At 56.5% G+C, this 16405-nt stretch overlaps 1 protein-coding gene across 2 annotated transcripts in view; it reads left to right on the top strand.

The window, feature by feature from the left end:
• Positions 1–1204: 1204 nt before the first annotated feature.
• Positions 1205–16405, top strand: part of SLC24A4 (solute carrier family 24 member 4) — a gene marked incomplete at its 5' end in the record, with an annotated part of 115838 nt that continues 100637 nt past the window's right edge. Inside the window, 2 exons of one of the 2 annotated variants that reach the window (XM_081099115.1) lie at positions 1205–1722; positions 3544–3651. In XM_081099115.1, the coding sequence (XP_080955241.1) occupies positions 1593–1722; positions 3544–3651 (238 nt within the window). The remainder of the gene's footprint in view (positions 1723–3543; positions 3652–16405) is intronic. The other variant, XM_081099114.1, reaches the window with a different exon arrangement.

Genomic DNA, 16405 nt, shown 5'->3' with positions numbered 1-16405 from the left:
GTTGTTTTGTTTTGTTCTCTAGCTGGCACTTGGCACAGGTCCCGCACACGGTGGGTGTGTATTTATTTAATTAAACAGCTGGCCTCGTTCCAAACGGGATTTCAAGCGGACTTAACCCCCAGCAGGCTCTAGCCAGGTGCCTGATGCACTGGCCAGCACTGGCCAGCGAAGGAAGTCAGTCCCCGGGGTGCTCTCCAAGCCCCTGGGCTGAGGCTCTTCCACCAAACGTCCCCATCACCTCCTAGTACCTGGGTTACCTCGGCTGCTGCTCTTCTGAAATTCTCCCTCCTGCCCCATTTTTAAATCGGTTTACACTAGAGAGCCAGTCAGAGGAGGAAAACAAAACAAAACAAAACCCAGAAAGCCCTGCGGAGCGGCAGGCTCAGCACATCAAAAGCTCCGCTCTATGCAGAACTCTCAGGTTGCCCTCTGCCTGGTCTGCAGGTCGGCCCTGCGCCCCCACCGCCGGCTCCCCGCCCCCAGAGCCCCTCTGGAGTCGTCCCAGCGGGCACCGGAGCTCGTGGGCTTGCTGCAAGCCTGGTTGTTAGCTCTGCTTGAGTAATTAATCTTCTCGAGCATCTCTTGCACCCCCCGGGAGGGGGGTGTCGAGTCACCCCGGAGGTCGCGGGAGCTCGGACAAGAGCGACTGCTCTATGGAAACGCTTGTTCCAAGAGTCCCTGCGGAGCCATAACCTGTTCCTCTGGGCAGCAGCCTCCCAGGGCTCCAGAGGCAGGGCTCGGTGCGGCTCCATGGGGAGGGGGTGGGGGGGAGGAAAAGGGAGGAGGAGGGCGATGATATTGGTCAGTAGTTGAGCCTCCCCAGGGAAGGGAGGAGCGCGCGGGCGAGTGCGCCCTGGAGGAGGAGTACACGTGCTGCTAGGGGGGTGAGAGGCGGGCGGGAGGGAGGAGAAGGGAGGCGTGAGCTGCAGGCGGGAGGCGCCACGGCCTCGAGACGCAGGCGCCAGCAGCCGGAGAGAAAGTTCCCGTGGAGAGCTCGCCCCGGGGAGGGCCGGCGTCGAGGCCGCTCGCAGCGAGGGTCGCAGGTCCCGCGCGCCCGGCCGGCCTGCCTGCCTCCTGCGCGCCCTGGGCCACCCTGCTCGGCTCCTCGGGAAGCTGCCGCTGCCAAACTTGGAGGAGGCGGAGGAGGAGGATGCTGCGAGCGGCGGCGCGGGGCGCGGGGGCGCACTGAGTGCTCCCCGGGGGCGGCCCCAGGTGAGGCTGCCAGAGCTGCGCCCCCGCGAGCCCGCCGAGCCCGAGCGGCCAGGTAGCGGCTCCAGCGCCGGGACTGCGCCAGCCCTGCCAGCCAGGGCCGCCAGCGCCACCGCGCCCGCGGCGCCTTCTCGCCCAGAGCCATGGTGCGCGGTGCGCGCACGCCGCGAGCGGGACTCTGAGCGCCGCCGCGCCGCGCGCCCCCACCTCCGCGCCCTGGGCTTCCCCGCCGACCTTCCCCGCGGGCCATGAAGCTGGGGTCCGGAGACCCTCGCCTCTGAGCGGCGCGGCGCCCGCTCCGGCCCCTGCGCCGCTGGACCCCAGATAGCGCTCCGGCGGCTGAGCCTCCCCATCTCCTGGCACCCGCACCCAGGCGCTCCGGGATGGCGCTGCCAGGCCCCCTCCGGCCGCGCAAAGTTCGCAGGAGGCGAGAGATGCTGCAGCAGCAGATTGGCTTCGTGTGCGCGGTGCTGGCGCTGGCGTGCTGCGCGCCCGGCCTCTTCGGCAGCCTGGGTAGGTGCCGGTGCGGGCCGACCCGGGAGTTGGGGGGCTTGGGCTGGGAAGCCGCGGGCAGCTCCGAGATGTCTCCCCCCCTCCTTCCCCGTCAGGTGGGTCCCAAGGGCTCATTCAGTCCCCTCCCCGCGGGGCAGGGAGCGCACCCCCGGGAGGGCTGGTGTGGACGCTCTGAGCCCCGGCGCCGATTCCCCCGAGCCGCGCGCCGCCCCTGGGGGCTCGGGACGCGGCTGCAGGCTGCGTTACTAGGACGGAAGCCAGCGCCGCGGCCCCTGGGTGCCCGAGTCAGTCTCCCGAGGGTGCGGGGGAGGGGCAGCGCAGCAGGGGGTCCAGACGTGAATTCCCTCGACCTGAGGGGTCCGCTTCCCTAGTCGGCGGAGCGGAGAAGGTTGTGCTCCGCGTCTCTGGAAAACCCATCTTCGGAGGCCGGCCGTGAACTCCGTCTTCCCTCCCCGGGAGGTTGCTGCCATGTTTCAGCATCGTTCTCTCAACTCCCCTTATCCCCAGGGTGGGAGCGCTGGCGTCTGGGGCACAACCCACACTCCTTCACCCAAGAGGAGGCCCAGGGAGTGGGGAGTCGCCTAGGATATGCAGAGCCGAGGCGGAGAGCAGGAGAAACTTAAAAAAAAAAAAAATCTGGTGGGGGTGGTGGTGGGGGGCACGCGAGCCCTGTGGAGTCTTCAGAAGACGTTCACTTGGCCGGCATTGCCATTTTTAGTGGGATGCTGTGGACCTTGTGTTTTTGTTTTTCACATTTTAAAAATATGAAAAACGCAGGTGATTTAGCAACTTGGACATGAGATAAAGAGGCAGTACCTTCTGAAGCAGTGGGAAAGGGACAATTTAGAGAGGTTTATAGTGAGTGACAGGTAAAATTTAGCTGGAACTTGATTAAACTTAAAGAAAAAAAACAACAGAAGAATACTGCCTTTCAAAACCCATACTTGGTGACTGAGGATGTAAGGTTAAAATAGTGGCCGTTTCCAACAGAAAACCTGAATGGTTATTTGCACATTTTAATATCTGGTGCTTTGCAATGGGGCAAGGCGATGCGTTTTTCCCCTCAATTACACACCAGAAATAACAAAACACCGAGAGGCTCTTAGACGTCAGCATTAGAGAAGGGTTATCACCCAGCTGAGGCCGTGTGCGCATCAGGAGAGGTAAGTAAGTGAATGCTTTAAAGGTCCCGTAGTGAGAATCGCCCGTGTTTGCTGGATCAGGAATTGCCTTTAGGAGTTTAACTGCGTTTGGTCCCTGCCATCCACGCCTGTGATCTCACGTGTTCCTCCGTGTGGCCCTTGGACCAACAGAGTCAGCATCACCTGGGAGCTGGTCAGTGCCGAATCCCAGGTGCCAGCCCAGACCCACTGAGTCAGAGTCTGCATTTTAACGTGGTCCCCAGGTCATTTGCACATTCAAGGGTGAGAAGCCCTGGGCCAAACCCCGTCGATCTTCTCCACCTGCTCGCTGGCTAACTGTCCATCCGTAGGCCCTGCAGAGCTGGGACACCTGAGCATCGTCACCAGCGGAGAACTTCCTGGTCACTTTTCTAAACCCTTTGTTGCTCTTGCGAGGGGATCTTGGCCAAAGTCAGAGCACATGCTGACGCACCTGGGAGTGGAAACAAGGCACTCCATCTAGGAAACAGATGGCTGTAGGTGATACCTATTGTGCTTCCAATCATTGTACCACTCCGTTCAGGTGGCTCTAAGTAGTCAAATAGGGCTGTTGCGGCGAGATTACAGAGAGGTGAGGTCCTGGCGAGAATGCAGGCCCCACCTTGACCTAATGGTGTCTGTGACTTCACTTCCCATCCAGGACACAAGACAGCTGCCAGCAAGCAGGTTCTACCAGACACGTGGAGAAACAGAAAGCTGATGGCACCGCTGAATGGGACTCAGACAGCTAAGAACTGCACAGATCCTGGTAAGAAATAGATTCTTCGCCCTCCTCCGGTCCCCCCTCCCCACTCCCGGCATTTGTCTGGGCCTGGAGATGGGGCCTTATGTGGACACTGATAGCCAGAGGTGAGAAAGGTGGTTTTATGCACCTGGGTGGGAGGCTAGCGGTAAGGCATTTAAAGGTAATGTACACATGTTAATTGTGCTGCTACGCAACTCAAGTACTTTCTTTATCCAACAACTGAAAAAGGTCACATTCAAGAGTTTCAAAATTTCATTTTCTCACAAAGCTCGGAAGGCTCAGAGTTCTTCACTCTCTTGATTTTGTTGGCCTGGGCGTCTCCCCGCCCCCCTGTCTGCCCCCCTTTTCTTGTTGTGCCCACTTGCTGGAGCCCTAGGAGCAGCAAGCCCGGCTGCTCTGACAGATGGCACGTGGGGAAGACCTGTCGGCCAGGGCAGCTGCAGGGGTAGGACGTGCGGTCCTGGGCCCCTTCTCTGGAGTGGCAGTTCCTGGGGTGTCATCCCAGCTCAGGGATGAGTCCCACCAGCCCTGGAGGCAGTTTCCGTTTCCTTCCGAGACATCTCGAGGGGGTTGGAGGCTGTCGGGACCCAGGGAGGACAACCTGTCCTTGTCCTTCCGCAGTCAGGCTATGCTAGAAGCGGGGAGGCTCCGGGAGAGGACAGTGCTCCCGGCAGGCAGCGGGCGAAGGGAGACTGCCCAGGCTCTGCAGGGCATCCTGGGCTGTGTCTCTGGCGCCGGCACGGGGTGGTCTCTGACAGAAGGACCAGGGGGTGATGTATGTGGAAGCTTGGAGGACAATGAGGCTTTATTATAGGTGGATACCGCTTGGCTTTTCCACGGAGTTGCTGGTGAGTCACGTGATCTGTTTAGGCCTCTGCTTTCTTGCCTGTGAAGTGGGCTTGCCTGCTCCGGGGTTGTTGGGAGAATCCGGCAAGGCTCCGGGTGGGGCTGTGTGTGAGAGGAAGTGGAGCCCCAGGGCAAAGGAGCAGGTTGGAACGGCACCGTCCTGCGGCCCATTTTCACAGGCAGGTCTCGCCTGCGATTCACAGGTCAGGGAAGAGCACACGAGTTGCTTAAGTCACGGAACGTGTAGTGTGAAGCTGCCTCAGAGCCTAGGCCTGTGCGATTAGCATGTTTGGTTGGTTCCATGTGCATAGGGAGGCCGGGGCCTTTCCTCAAAGCCTGCTTTCTACACCATCTACTTCCCTTCTCCCAGGATTCTTCTGAGAAGTACGGGGGGGGGGGGGGGGGGGGGGGGGGAGGGGAGGGGGGCGGAGGAGGTGAGCGCAGGCTTGCAGAGAAGCAACTAGAATTCCCTTTGAACTTTGAACTCTCACCTGTCCTGGTGACTCAGCAGCAGCGGTACCTGCCCTGTCATTTAACCTCCCCCAGTGCACCTTTCATCAGCCAGAAGTGGGGGGGTGCGTGTGCCGGACTGACATGGGCGCATGTATAAGGCTGTCCTCGAACTCCAGCGACCTGAGATGCTAATTAGCACCAGCCATGGGGGGAACACAGGGCTTTTCTGGGCAAAGAATTGGGGTTGGTGCCCTAGCTGGTTTGGCTCAGTGGGTAGAGCATGGGCTGCGGACTGACGGGTCCCAGATTCAGTTCCGGTCAAGGGCACATGTCCGGATTGTGGGCTCCATCCCCAGTGTGGGGGCGTGCAGGAGGCAGCCAATCAATGATTCGCTCTCATCATTGATGTTTCTAACTCTCCCTCTCCCTCCATCTCTGAAATCAATAAATATATGTATATATATAAAAAAAAAGAATTGGGGTTGGTGCACTTTTGACTGGTTTCTAGCTCATGGTGCCCTGGTCTTGGACTGGGCACATTGGCTTAGACAAGTTCCCCTTTCTTAGCGTCTGCTATGCCTGATTGTTTCCTGAATCTTCAGTAATTCTCTGATGAAAAATGATCCCACTAGCCTGGCCGGTGTGGCTCAGTGGCTGAGCATTGATCTAGGAACCAGGAGGTCACGGTTCGATTCCCAGTCAGGGCACATGCCCGGGTTGTGCAGGAGGCAGCCAGTCAGTGATTCTCTGTCATCACTGATGCTCCTTTCTCTCCCGTCCTCTCTGAAATCAATAAAAGTATATATTTTAAAAAAATGACCCCACTAACTATGGAGCAGGCAGTCCTTCCTGGCAGAGGACCCAGACTTGTGCCCCTTTCGGAGAGGAAATGGAGGAGAATCCGCAACCTTTTTTGCAATAATTGACATTTGCGTTGTGCTTGTGTTGACTGTTTCTGGAATAGGGCCCTGCACACAGAAGGGACTTAGTAAATATTGGTAACATGACGGAATGAAAGTGTATTTTGAATATTAAGCACTTTAATCCTTAGAGTGTTTCTGCAAAGATGAGGAACAAGAGGCTCAGAAGTTTAGTGACTTTCCAAGATCTCTTGGCAGGCAGGAGCATCCCTGGTGTTCTGGCTCCGGATCCCATGTCCCCTTGCCCCTCCACTGCATTGCATCTGCCCCCGGCCCCACTGCACATACCCCAGCTCTCCTCCCAGCCCAGGTAGGCTGAGGCCTGGCTTCCCTGCCAGCCCCTGGTCTCTGGGCCGGGAGAAGATCCAGCCTCCTTCCCAGTTCACAATCATGTATGTAGCACGCGCCTGCTGCTGTGTGTCCAGCCTGTGGGGCACTGGGTGGGGAGTATAAGCAAGTGTGAGAGGCAGCTCTTATCCTCAAGTAGCTCACGCTGTGGGGAGAGGGCCTGAGCTCTGGTGTTTCTTCCTCTTCTTAGAAGGGCACTAATCCCATCATGGGGGTCCCCACCCACCTTCATGACCTCATCTAACCCTAATTACCTCCAGCTACCATCACCTTAGGGGATCAGGGCTTCAACATAGGAATTTGGGGAAGACGCAGACCTTCAGTCCAGTTCAGGAACCAAAGAGTTGCCACTCATCTCACAGGGGTGGCACCTAGAGTGTTGGAGGACAGCTTCTCACACCTGGCCTGCAGGTGAGAAACACCTGTGGGCTCTGAAAAATACAGATGCCTGGCCCTGGCCCCAATTCGTGACATCAGAACCAGAGATGGACCCGTTCTGTGGCCAATTTTCAGAGCTTCTGGGAAACTGGCTCATCCCCCCAGGTCCTCCATGGTGGGCTCCCCCTTGTCATCGCAGCATCCCAGGCAGGCCCTGGCCAACCCAAGTTGCCTCCAGTCACTGCCTCTCGGTTTAGCTCTTTGCAGGCAAGAATCCTATCCATTGTTTTATTGTTGGTTGGCTTCCCCCAAGTGGAACATAGGAGGTGAGAGCCTTGTTTGCTTTCTACAACCACAGTATGTGCGTCAGTTTTTCCTTCTGTAAAAGGCGGTGATAATTAAATCCACCTTATGGAGTTGTTAGAATTAAATGAGTTCCCTTCCACCAAATGATACACACCCATGCTCAGACTTCAGCCTCCCTTTTTGTGACTCTCTTCCCGGCTTACTCCAGAGATGACACCATGTCTGTGTACATAGGTACTGGACAAACTACTGTCAGTCACCTGTCAGGAGGACAAGTTAAGAGGTAAACGTCCTGCCAAATGCTGTTTCTTCTCTTCTGGAAACACATGTCTTGTTTTGATTTGATTTTTTTTTTAAATCTTTTGAGGATTTGGGATGCGGGAGGGTGGCAGACCTTGTAGAACTTGCCTCTGAAAGGAATTTGTCCCTGGGCTGAGGTTATGTTACATGTTGGCGTTTAGCTGGGGGTGCGTGGGCCTGGCTTCCCCCATTCTTACAGCTTTCCCCCCACGTCTGAGACTGGGTCAGCGATCCCTCCTCCCCGGGGTCACCTGTTCATCTGGGTCTCCATCCTCTGCCCCATGTTTAAAAGGAGCAGCGGCGACAGAGGGTGGCTTGGTTCCCCTGTTGTCATTGGGGTGGCGGTGGGGGTCTGCTTTATCTTGTTTGGTTTTCCACTTGTCTGTTGGGATGCCTGGTGGCTGTGTGTCTTAGCTCGGGCCGCCGTGGACGATACCATGGCCTAGATGCATAAACCACAGTATTTTGTTTATGCAAAAGCAATGTATTTCCTCACAGTTCTGGAGGCTGGAAGTCTGAGGTCAGGGCTCCAGCGTACCCGGGTACTGGTAGGGACCGTCTTCCTGGCTTGCAGACTGTGCCTTCTTGCTGTGTCCTCACGGAGGAGAGACCAGGCGCAAGGTCTCTGGAGTCTCTTCGGGAGCTGCGAAGAGTCCATCAGAAGGCTGCTGATGCCATCCGACCGGGGCGCCACCCTCGGGACCCATACACCCACATTACCTTCCAAAGGCCCCATCTTTAATACATTGCTTTGGGGTTAGGGCTTCAACATGAGAATTTGGGGGCCAGGGGCAGGGGCACACAAACATTTGGTCCATCACAGTGTCCGTAGAAGGGAGGCTGGGAAAAGAGGCCTGAGGGCCCAGTGGACGTGGCTCAGTGGTTGAGCGTCGATCTATGAACCAGGAGATGACGGTTCGATTCCCGGTCAGGGCTCATACCTGGATTGTGGGCTCGATCCCCAGCAGGGGGTGTGTGCAGGAGGCAGCTGATCAATGATTCTCTCATCATTGATGTTTCTAGTCTCTCTCTCCCTCTCCCTCTCTGAAGTCAATAAAAATATATGTACCAAAAAAAATAAATAAATAAAGAGGGCTGAGGGAGGGGTGCCCGAGAGAGAGCTGAAGACGAAGATGGTTCCTAGCATTTCAGGAGACCAGCGGAGTAGGAGGCAGGTACTCGACGGAGGATCTTGCCTGGTCAACCTGGTTCTGATCCGCCCTGACTTCGCATCCTGCACCAGGGCTGATGTGAAGCCACCTGGTGGGTCTGGTGGGGGTAGAGCCTGTGCAGGGGAGCTGGTGTTGGGACTGGGCTAGGAGGAGGCGATGAGATCCTGGCACAAGGTACCCGCTGCAGCAGCGGATCCCTGTAGGCGCCCCTGCTTGGGGAGCGGAGGTGCAGAAGGGAGGAGGAGGGGACCTAGAGCTGCAAACAGTACATCCGGGCCTGTGGGTGTGGAGGTGAGGCTGAGCCAAGGTCTGTGGGAACGCACCTTCAGCAGCTTGGGAGACAAGCCGCACACCCCAAGCGGCAGAGTTATGTAACACCAAATCCTGAGCTGGAAAGGCAAGGATTGAACTCACTGCTGGTCTACAGGGGTGGGTGGGGGGAGGGGCAGGGAGTTCACAGTTCGGTTACTATCCCAGCTGGTAGATGGTAGACGCAGGATCCAGCCTGGGGAGGGGGGATCTCTGGCAGGACGACCTCCCGGGATCCGGGGGGCTTCTTAGGAAAGTGCCACCACCCCCTTGGTGATGGTGATAGACTGGCCAAGCCCCCCTGGTCACACACGGAGGCTGATGAATGCAGCCCATCATGGGTGGGGTCACTGCTTTTGGGGTGGGCATGCTGTGCGTTGGGTCAAGTGGTTTGACCAAAGGTCTGGTTTCTAGTTCCGGTTCCGCCAAGATACCGCCTGACGTTTGGGGAATCCCTCCCCCTCTTCCTCCCTCTCGCTCCCAACAAAACGAGATGGTGCTGGGTGTGCCCACAATGTTCAGGAGCCAGAAAAAGCGCCTGCCCTGGCAAGCACGGCTCTTCTTAGAGATGGCAGCTGGGTGTGCTGCAGGCAGAGGTGTGAGCTGGCTGTGTGACCTTGAGCAAGGTCATGATCTCTCTAAGCTTCAGGTCTTCTCTTTTATGAAGTGAGCAAGACAGCAGTTCCTGCCTGCCCCGTCGGGCTGCTGCCAGCCTTAGCCCACACGGCGGCTAGAAGTAGCTAAGGTGGGCCGAGCCCACGGTGGCTGCCACCATCGCCATCCTGGCTAACACCAATGCACTACGTACTGGGGCTGTTCTGAGGGCTTCCCATGAATTCACTCACTTCTCACTAATACTCCTTTAGGTAGATGTGATTCGTGTCCTCATGTTACAGGCGAGGAAAAGAAGACCAAAGAGATGAAGCAAGTAGTTCAAGGTCAGCCAGCCAAACCAGAAGCAGGGCCAGGTTTGGGTGTGTGTTTTTAAAAAAATTAATAGACTTTATTTTTTTTACAGCAGTTTTAGGTTTACAGAAAGATTGAGCAGAAAATTCAGTTCCCGTATTCCTCCCCGGCCCCAGTTCCCTCTGCCCTTCACATCTTGTTAGTGTGGCAACCGCTGTTGCAATTGATGACCCGATAATTGACACATTATTATTAACTAAAGTCCATAGATTACATCGGTTCACTCTTTGTATTGTACATTCTATCCGTTTCGGTAGATGTATAACAGCATGTGTCCGCCGTGGCAGTAGTATGCAGAGTAGTTCCGTTGCCCTAACCGTGGCAGTGGAGACATTGAATTGGAATGTGAGCCTGTGCCCTTACATAATTACTAATAAATGGTGTAGAAAAGACAGATTAGAGACGAGGACGGCCACTGCGTCTCCCGGCTCCCGTCACTGCCTGGGCGCCCCTCTGAGAAACAGGGGATGTCTGTCTGTCCGTCGCAGCAGCAAACATCTGTGTGGGCCTGCGTCTTGGTATGTTTCTGATTTGTTTGCAATCAAAAGTTATTTTTTCCCCCTTATCCAAACTATCGGGCCATCTGCTAGCAATCCCTCCTCCTTCCCGGCCATCTGCTACCCCTGACTTCAGATTCTCTGCTCGTGACGAGATGCGGGCCTCGCGCAGCCCAGAAAGCACCCACCCGGCTTCCTCGTGAACTCCGAGTGCCTCCCCTCCCCGCGTTAAAAATGGAAATTATGAAGCGTTGCCATGTGTCGCCTGGGGCTGCAGGGATCCAGCCGTTGGACTCACCAGAAACGTCAAATGCTTGGCAAGGCTTTTATTTTATTAAACAGCAGTGAAGAGGTCATTGGGGCATAACATTTTACTTTAAAAAAAAAAATAAGAAAGAAAGAAAATGTGTTGGAAGAATTTGCAGTGTCTCCTGAAAGGACAGTGGCCGTCCCCCGTGGGACAAGGACAGGAAGTCACTGCCCAGGGGGTCGTCCTGCTGCTGATGGTCTGCGGGCCTACAGCCCCCTTTGCTGATGCGGCGCCAGCCCTGGAGCTCGAGGTAATGGCCCGAGACACACAACGCAACGTGCCGCCTCGAGCGTCTGCGCACCGGCGCTGTGCGAGGCACCGAAGCTGGAGGGGACCCAGCCCTGCCACGGGGCGTGCCCAGTGGAATCGGGGACACAGGCAAGGGTGTATATAGCAGACAGAGCGGCCTGTGGCAGGGACCTCTGGAGCGGCAGCGACGTTTAACCCTGCGCCACAAGGATGTTTAAAACATGCAGCACCTGACTCATCAGCCAGGGACACTGACCTCTTTCCCTTAGATCAGTGGTTCTCAACCTCCTGGCCCTTTAAATGCAGTTCCTCATGTTGTGACCCAACCATAAAATTATTTTCGTTGCTACTTCATAACTGTAAGGTTGCTACTGTTATGAATCGTCATGTAAATATCTGATAGGCAGGATGGTCTTAGGCGACCCCTGTGAAAGGGTCGTTTGACTGCCAAAGGGGTCGCGACCCACAGGTTGAGAACCGCTGCCTTAGATCAGTGGTTCTCAACCTTGGCCGCACATTAGAATCACCTGGGAATCTTTTTTAAAATCCTGATTTCTGGGCCTCATCCTCCCGATATTCTGTTTCTTTGTGATGGGGTGGGGCCACAACATTAGTAACAAAGAAACAGACTTTCCAGAGGATGAGGCCCAGAAATCAGGATTTTAAAAAGATTCCCAGGTGATTCTAATGTGCGGCCAAGGTTGAGAACCGCTGCCGTAGATGGGGAAATAAAAAAATGACAACAGCCAACGCAACAATAGCCATTTGGTGTGAATGAATCAAAATTATACATTTTTGGGGGGTGGGGTGTCAGATCAGCAAAAATAATCTATTTTTTTGGCGTGCCACAGAATTTTGGTAACTAGTTTATGTGCCGTGAGATGAAAGAGGTTGGACACCGCTGCTCTGGAGGAAAGAGCTTGGTGGTTCGGGGCAAGGGTGCCCGCCCTGGAGGAGATGCCAGGGAGGGGGCAGAGGAAGGACGTTCGGAGCAGCCGCCCAGCACAGTGCGCCGGAACGTGCCCTCTGAGCCACGGGAGCAGCACCTCCCCACCTGGGCAGTGCCTACTGGCAACCACCGCGTCTCGCTCATTGGCTGTCGGAGGGGAGAGAACACAAAACCTCCTGAGATGGCCAGGCACAGTGTACGTAATTAGTCTTTGGGGATTTAGCACGGAGGGTGTGGCGGAATCAGATGACTTTGTTGTTTTTTAAGTCGAAGGAGGGGGTCTGGGACATGGGGGATGCTGACCCAGATGAAGTTGGAAAACTGGCTCACAGTGGTCCCGCGAAGCCACAGGCAGGGCCGTCACCCCAATTCACAGGAGACGCTGGGCCCAGCGATGGCTCAGGGCAGATGGCAGCTGTCCTGATGGAGGTATTTGCCGGTCATTCCCCACTGGCCTATCAGCTCCCGGTGGGGCAGGGCTGTGTCCCAGGCATATACTCAGCTTGTAACAAATGGTGACTGGATGGATAGGTCCCTCATTCCACCTGTCAGGGAGCCGTGTCCCACAAAAGCAGCTCCTGTGTCCCTGGCTGTCCAGTCTAGCCTGTTGATGCCTTGGGACAGATCAGGACATCCAGCCAGGAGGAAGCAGGGGTTAAGAGCTCCAGGGGTTAAGAACATGGACTCTGGAGCCAAGCTGCCTGCCTGGGCTCTGGTCCTGCCTCTCCCTTAATTCCTTGACGCTGAACTAGTTACGTTACCTTCTGACAGCAGGGCAAGGGCAGGGGCAGGGTTTGTTTTGTTCACTGGTGTCTCTAAGCTCTAGAACAGTGAGTGGTGTGTGTGCCTGCATGTGTGTGCATGTGAGCACGTGTGTGCAGGAGCTCATACAGTCCCTTCCTCACGGGGCTGTGAGCGCTACATCTGCTCATCCGTGTCAAGTGCTTACCAGAGTGCCCGGCACAGGGCAAGCGCTCTACACATTTTTTTTGCTGCTGAAATGGTCTCTGAAAGAGAACTTAAACCTTAACATTACAGGGTACATTCTTGGACCTGACCTCTGCTGAAGGATTGAGGGTGAGCTTTGTTAAGTGCAGAACTTGCTTTATGTTGAGTTAAAGTTAAAAAGGAATATCTGGTCTTAGGTTTGCTTGTTATCAATTCTTTGAGGACAAGAAGTAAATGACTTTTTGCATGACTGATGCTGAGAGTGTCCAGGCCATGCAGGCGGGGGGTGGGGGGTGGGGCGGGGGGAGAGAGAGAGAAAGACAAAATGTTCTACATCTGCTCTTTCTGTTGGTCATGTGGGACCTGGTGAATGAGATCTTGAATTCGGAGGCCAGAGTTTGTGCTCTGGCCCTGACACAGTCTGTGCAATTTTTCGCAAGTCACTCTGCCTATCGCCGCTTTAGTTTTCTACCTGTGAAATGGGCCCAATGATGGTGCTGTTTATCACACAGGCTTTTAAGGATTCAGTGCAAAGTGCTGTGCAAAATATTATTGTTGTTGTTCGCATAACTGTAGTGGATGCCTAACCCTTTGAAGAACACGCCTTCCTTGTGAAAGAGAGAAAATCAGTTATCTGGGGCTCTTCAGAATTGATCATAAAACCACAAATGGGATTGGGCAGAAGCATTGTGCTTGGCTCGTGTGCGGCAAAGGGCCTGTTGGCGGTGTCTCTGGCTAGAACAGAGAGATGAAGATCCTCCAGTGGTTCTCAACCTTCCTGATGCCGCGACCCTTTCATACAACTCCTCATGCTGTGGTGACCCCCAACCATAAAGTTACTTTCGTTGCTACTTCATCACTGTAATGGTGCTACTGTTATGAATCGTCATGTAAATATCTGATAGGCACGGTGTATTTTCATTGTTCGCGACCCACAGGCTGAGAACCGCTGAGACGTCTTTCCTGGGGCCTCCCCATCTGTTTATTCATTGCACACCATCGACATCTGACATTGACTCCGCTGCACATGCCACGTTCAGGGACCAGCCTTTTAGCTGGGCTGGCCCCACACTGGCTGGCTCGGCCCTGTGCCTGAGTTTTATTTTTATTAAAGTAACCACACGTGCGAACAAACGACCCTGGTTAGGAGGCCGCCTGGGAGCCGTTTCTCCGCGCTCAGGGAGGAAGGCATTCTTGGGTTTATGGCTTGGTTTCTGGACGACGGCTGGTTGAGCAGCCCTGTCTGCTGGGCCTGTAGGGAAATGCAAACTGACCTGGATGTGGATGGAGCCTGCCTCCAGGGAGCCCCCATTCTGGTCAAGAGGATCCAAATCTACAGAGCGAACCTGTAATACCGGGGAGAGGGCGACGTGCTGTAATCCTGGGCGTAAGAACAGAAGGGGACGGAGAAGTGCTCAAGGTCAGCGTCACAGTGGAGGGGCCCCCGAGGCGGGGCAAGTGCGACTTTCAGGGGAAAATAATGGAGCGGACACGTGGGCAGCCCTCGCACTGCCTCGCGGAGCCTGTGCCAGTCCCGTGAGCGGAGGGTAGAGGCATTACGGTTGTGATTACGTCCCATCGGCACAGGATGCGAGTCAGGCACAGAGGGGTTAAGGGACTTGCCCCGGTTCTCCTGGCTGGGACTGGGCAGAGCAGGGATTTGAGCTGGGGCAGCCTGGCCCCGGAGGCTGTGCTCTTTGGGGGAAGAAGATGGAGGGTCCCCGGCCGCTGGGTGAGCGTGGGCACAGGTGGGTGGGTAAGGCAGGCGGGTCATCCTGTCGTGAGTGTGTGTGGGCCCGAGAGCCTTCACCCCAGAGGCTTTGGGACTTTACCCCAGAGGCTTTGGGACTTTACCCCGAAGGGTGGAGGTCGTGGCTGGTCGCCGGGCAGGTCTGCGTCTGAGGAAGGTGACTGCTGGCAGCGCAGGGGTAACTTCAGTTGAGATACGTGAAAAGTTTTAGCATAAACTCTATAAGGCCACAATAAAGTGAGCACAGAACCATTGGGAATTACCGATGTAGCCCAAAGTGACAGTCGTGTGCGAGATGTCGAGGGATAGATCGAGGGAGGCAGCTGCCGGTGTCGGCAGGTGTCGGATGTGCGAGCTGAGGTGGGAGGCTCTGCTCTGCTCACAGGTGCAGGTAAACCGTCCACCTTATCCAAGAGGGGCGTACCGGGAGCACCCCTCCTTTCCTTTAGATTCAGACCCTCTGCGGGGACCTTCATCCAGGAAAGCCTGCACCAGGCACAGGGGTTGGCTTCTGCCCTGTATTTCATTCTCCAAAGTGCACATCCAACATCCTCCTGGGGCATCCGCAGGTGGGACACTGGAGGGACGTCGGGACCAGGGAGAAACCCCCGCCCCAGAGAGCCTGCAGGTTGGAGGGAGGGGCAGGTGGACTCGGGGTCCCCCGGGTGACCGGGATGGCACCCTGTGGCCCAGCATGCGGGCGGCGTCGCGGAGCATGCAGCATCGGAGCTGCTTGGGTATTTGTTGGACCGATGGGGTGCGTGAGGCATTCCTGGCAGCGGATTTGGTGACGGCAGGAGCAGGGTGGAAAGAGCGAGCCTGGCCGGATCATGGCTGGTGTTTTCAGCTGGCTGAGTTCAGGCCGCGGGCAGGCTCTGCCGCTGCATTGTGCCAAGCGCCAGGCGCCCCCCTCCAGAGGCCGGGCCTTCATTGGGCTCGTGTGGGACTTGAGGCGCAGGAGCGATTGCTCTCCCCTCTCCTGGAGCTGCTTACCTTTCCGCCCACACAGGAGGCCTGTGGCCCCGGCGGGGCAGGGAGCTGAGGGGATGACAGAGACGAGATTTTGTCCTGTGGTGGGGGGAGGGCACTGTGTTCCTGGTGCCCCCTCTGCACGTTGCCCGGCATGTTGAGACGCCCTGTTTGTTGCACTTGCTCTCAGCAGGGCCCAACCCCACAGGATTGTGCAGAGGCTCCAGTGCAGAGGCTTTGGCCATCAGCAGCGCGTGGGCATTTTAACAAAACCCTGGGGAAGAGTTATGAAATGTGGAGCGTTGCTTGTGCAGACAGAAGCAAGCCTGTGGGCCTCTCTCTGGGGGCAGCCGGCACCCCGCGCCGCCTCCTGCTTCTCTCTCTGTGTCCCCCCCCGCCCCCCCCCCTCCCCGCAATGGGTATGCGAGGGGGTGGCTGAGTCCTCATCCTGAGAGAGGATTTATGTCGCCACCTGGGCACCTTCTTTGGAGATGAACATTGAGACGGGTGGCAAGTCATGCTCCCCGGAGACGGCAGGTGCCCTGGCCTGGCCCGGGGTGCGGGCAGAGCGGCGGGCGGCACTTGGCAATGTAGGACACAATCCACAAGACGTGGATGGCAGCCAGAAGTGGGAGTCCCTGCCGAGAGGCTGGCCTGCGGCCTGGAGAAACCAGCGCCAGAAAGAGGTGGAAACTCCCGGGGGCCTGCAGGAGTGCCGATAAAGGCGATTAATGGAGCAGATAGAATGGCTTCTGAGCAAAGATTAGAGACGTGCAGTTGCTCTGGCTTCTTAGCTGAGCCGCTGTGAAGGGGGCTGTGTGGGGACGGGGTACCTGAGACGGGTCTGCACTGACTCACCTGGTTGCCAAGGCGGCACCTGCAGAGCCCTCAGGCCCCGGAGAGAAAGAGCCAGGGGCAGGTCCCCTCCCCTACGTGCCTCTTAAAGGAAACCCTGGCTTCTCAAACAGCCTCCGCAGGACAATGGAGGGACATCCCCTCACCTGGGATATTCCCATTAGGCCCGGCCGTGCGAGGGAGGGTCTGAGCCAGCAGCCCTGTGCCCACAGCCGAACGGATGGCCGGCTGG

Source organism: Myotis nattereri (genome assembly GCF_964212035.1).
Source record: "Myotis nattereri genome assembly, chromosome: 1".
In the NCBI taxonomy this organism is placed as follows: Eukaryota; Metazoa; Chordata; class Mammalia; order Chiroptera; family Vespertilionidae; genus Myotis; species Myotis nattereri.
The sequence above is the reverse complement of the archived record's forward strand: the minus strand, read 5'-3'. Positions and strand labels throughout refer to the sequence as shown.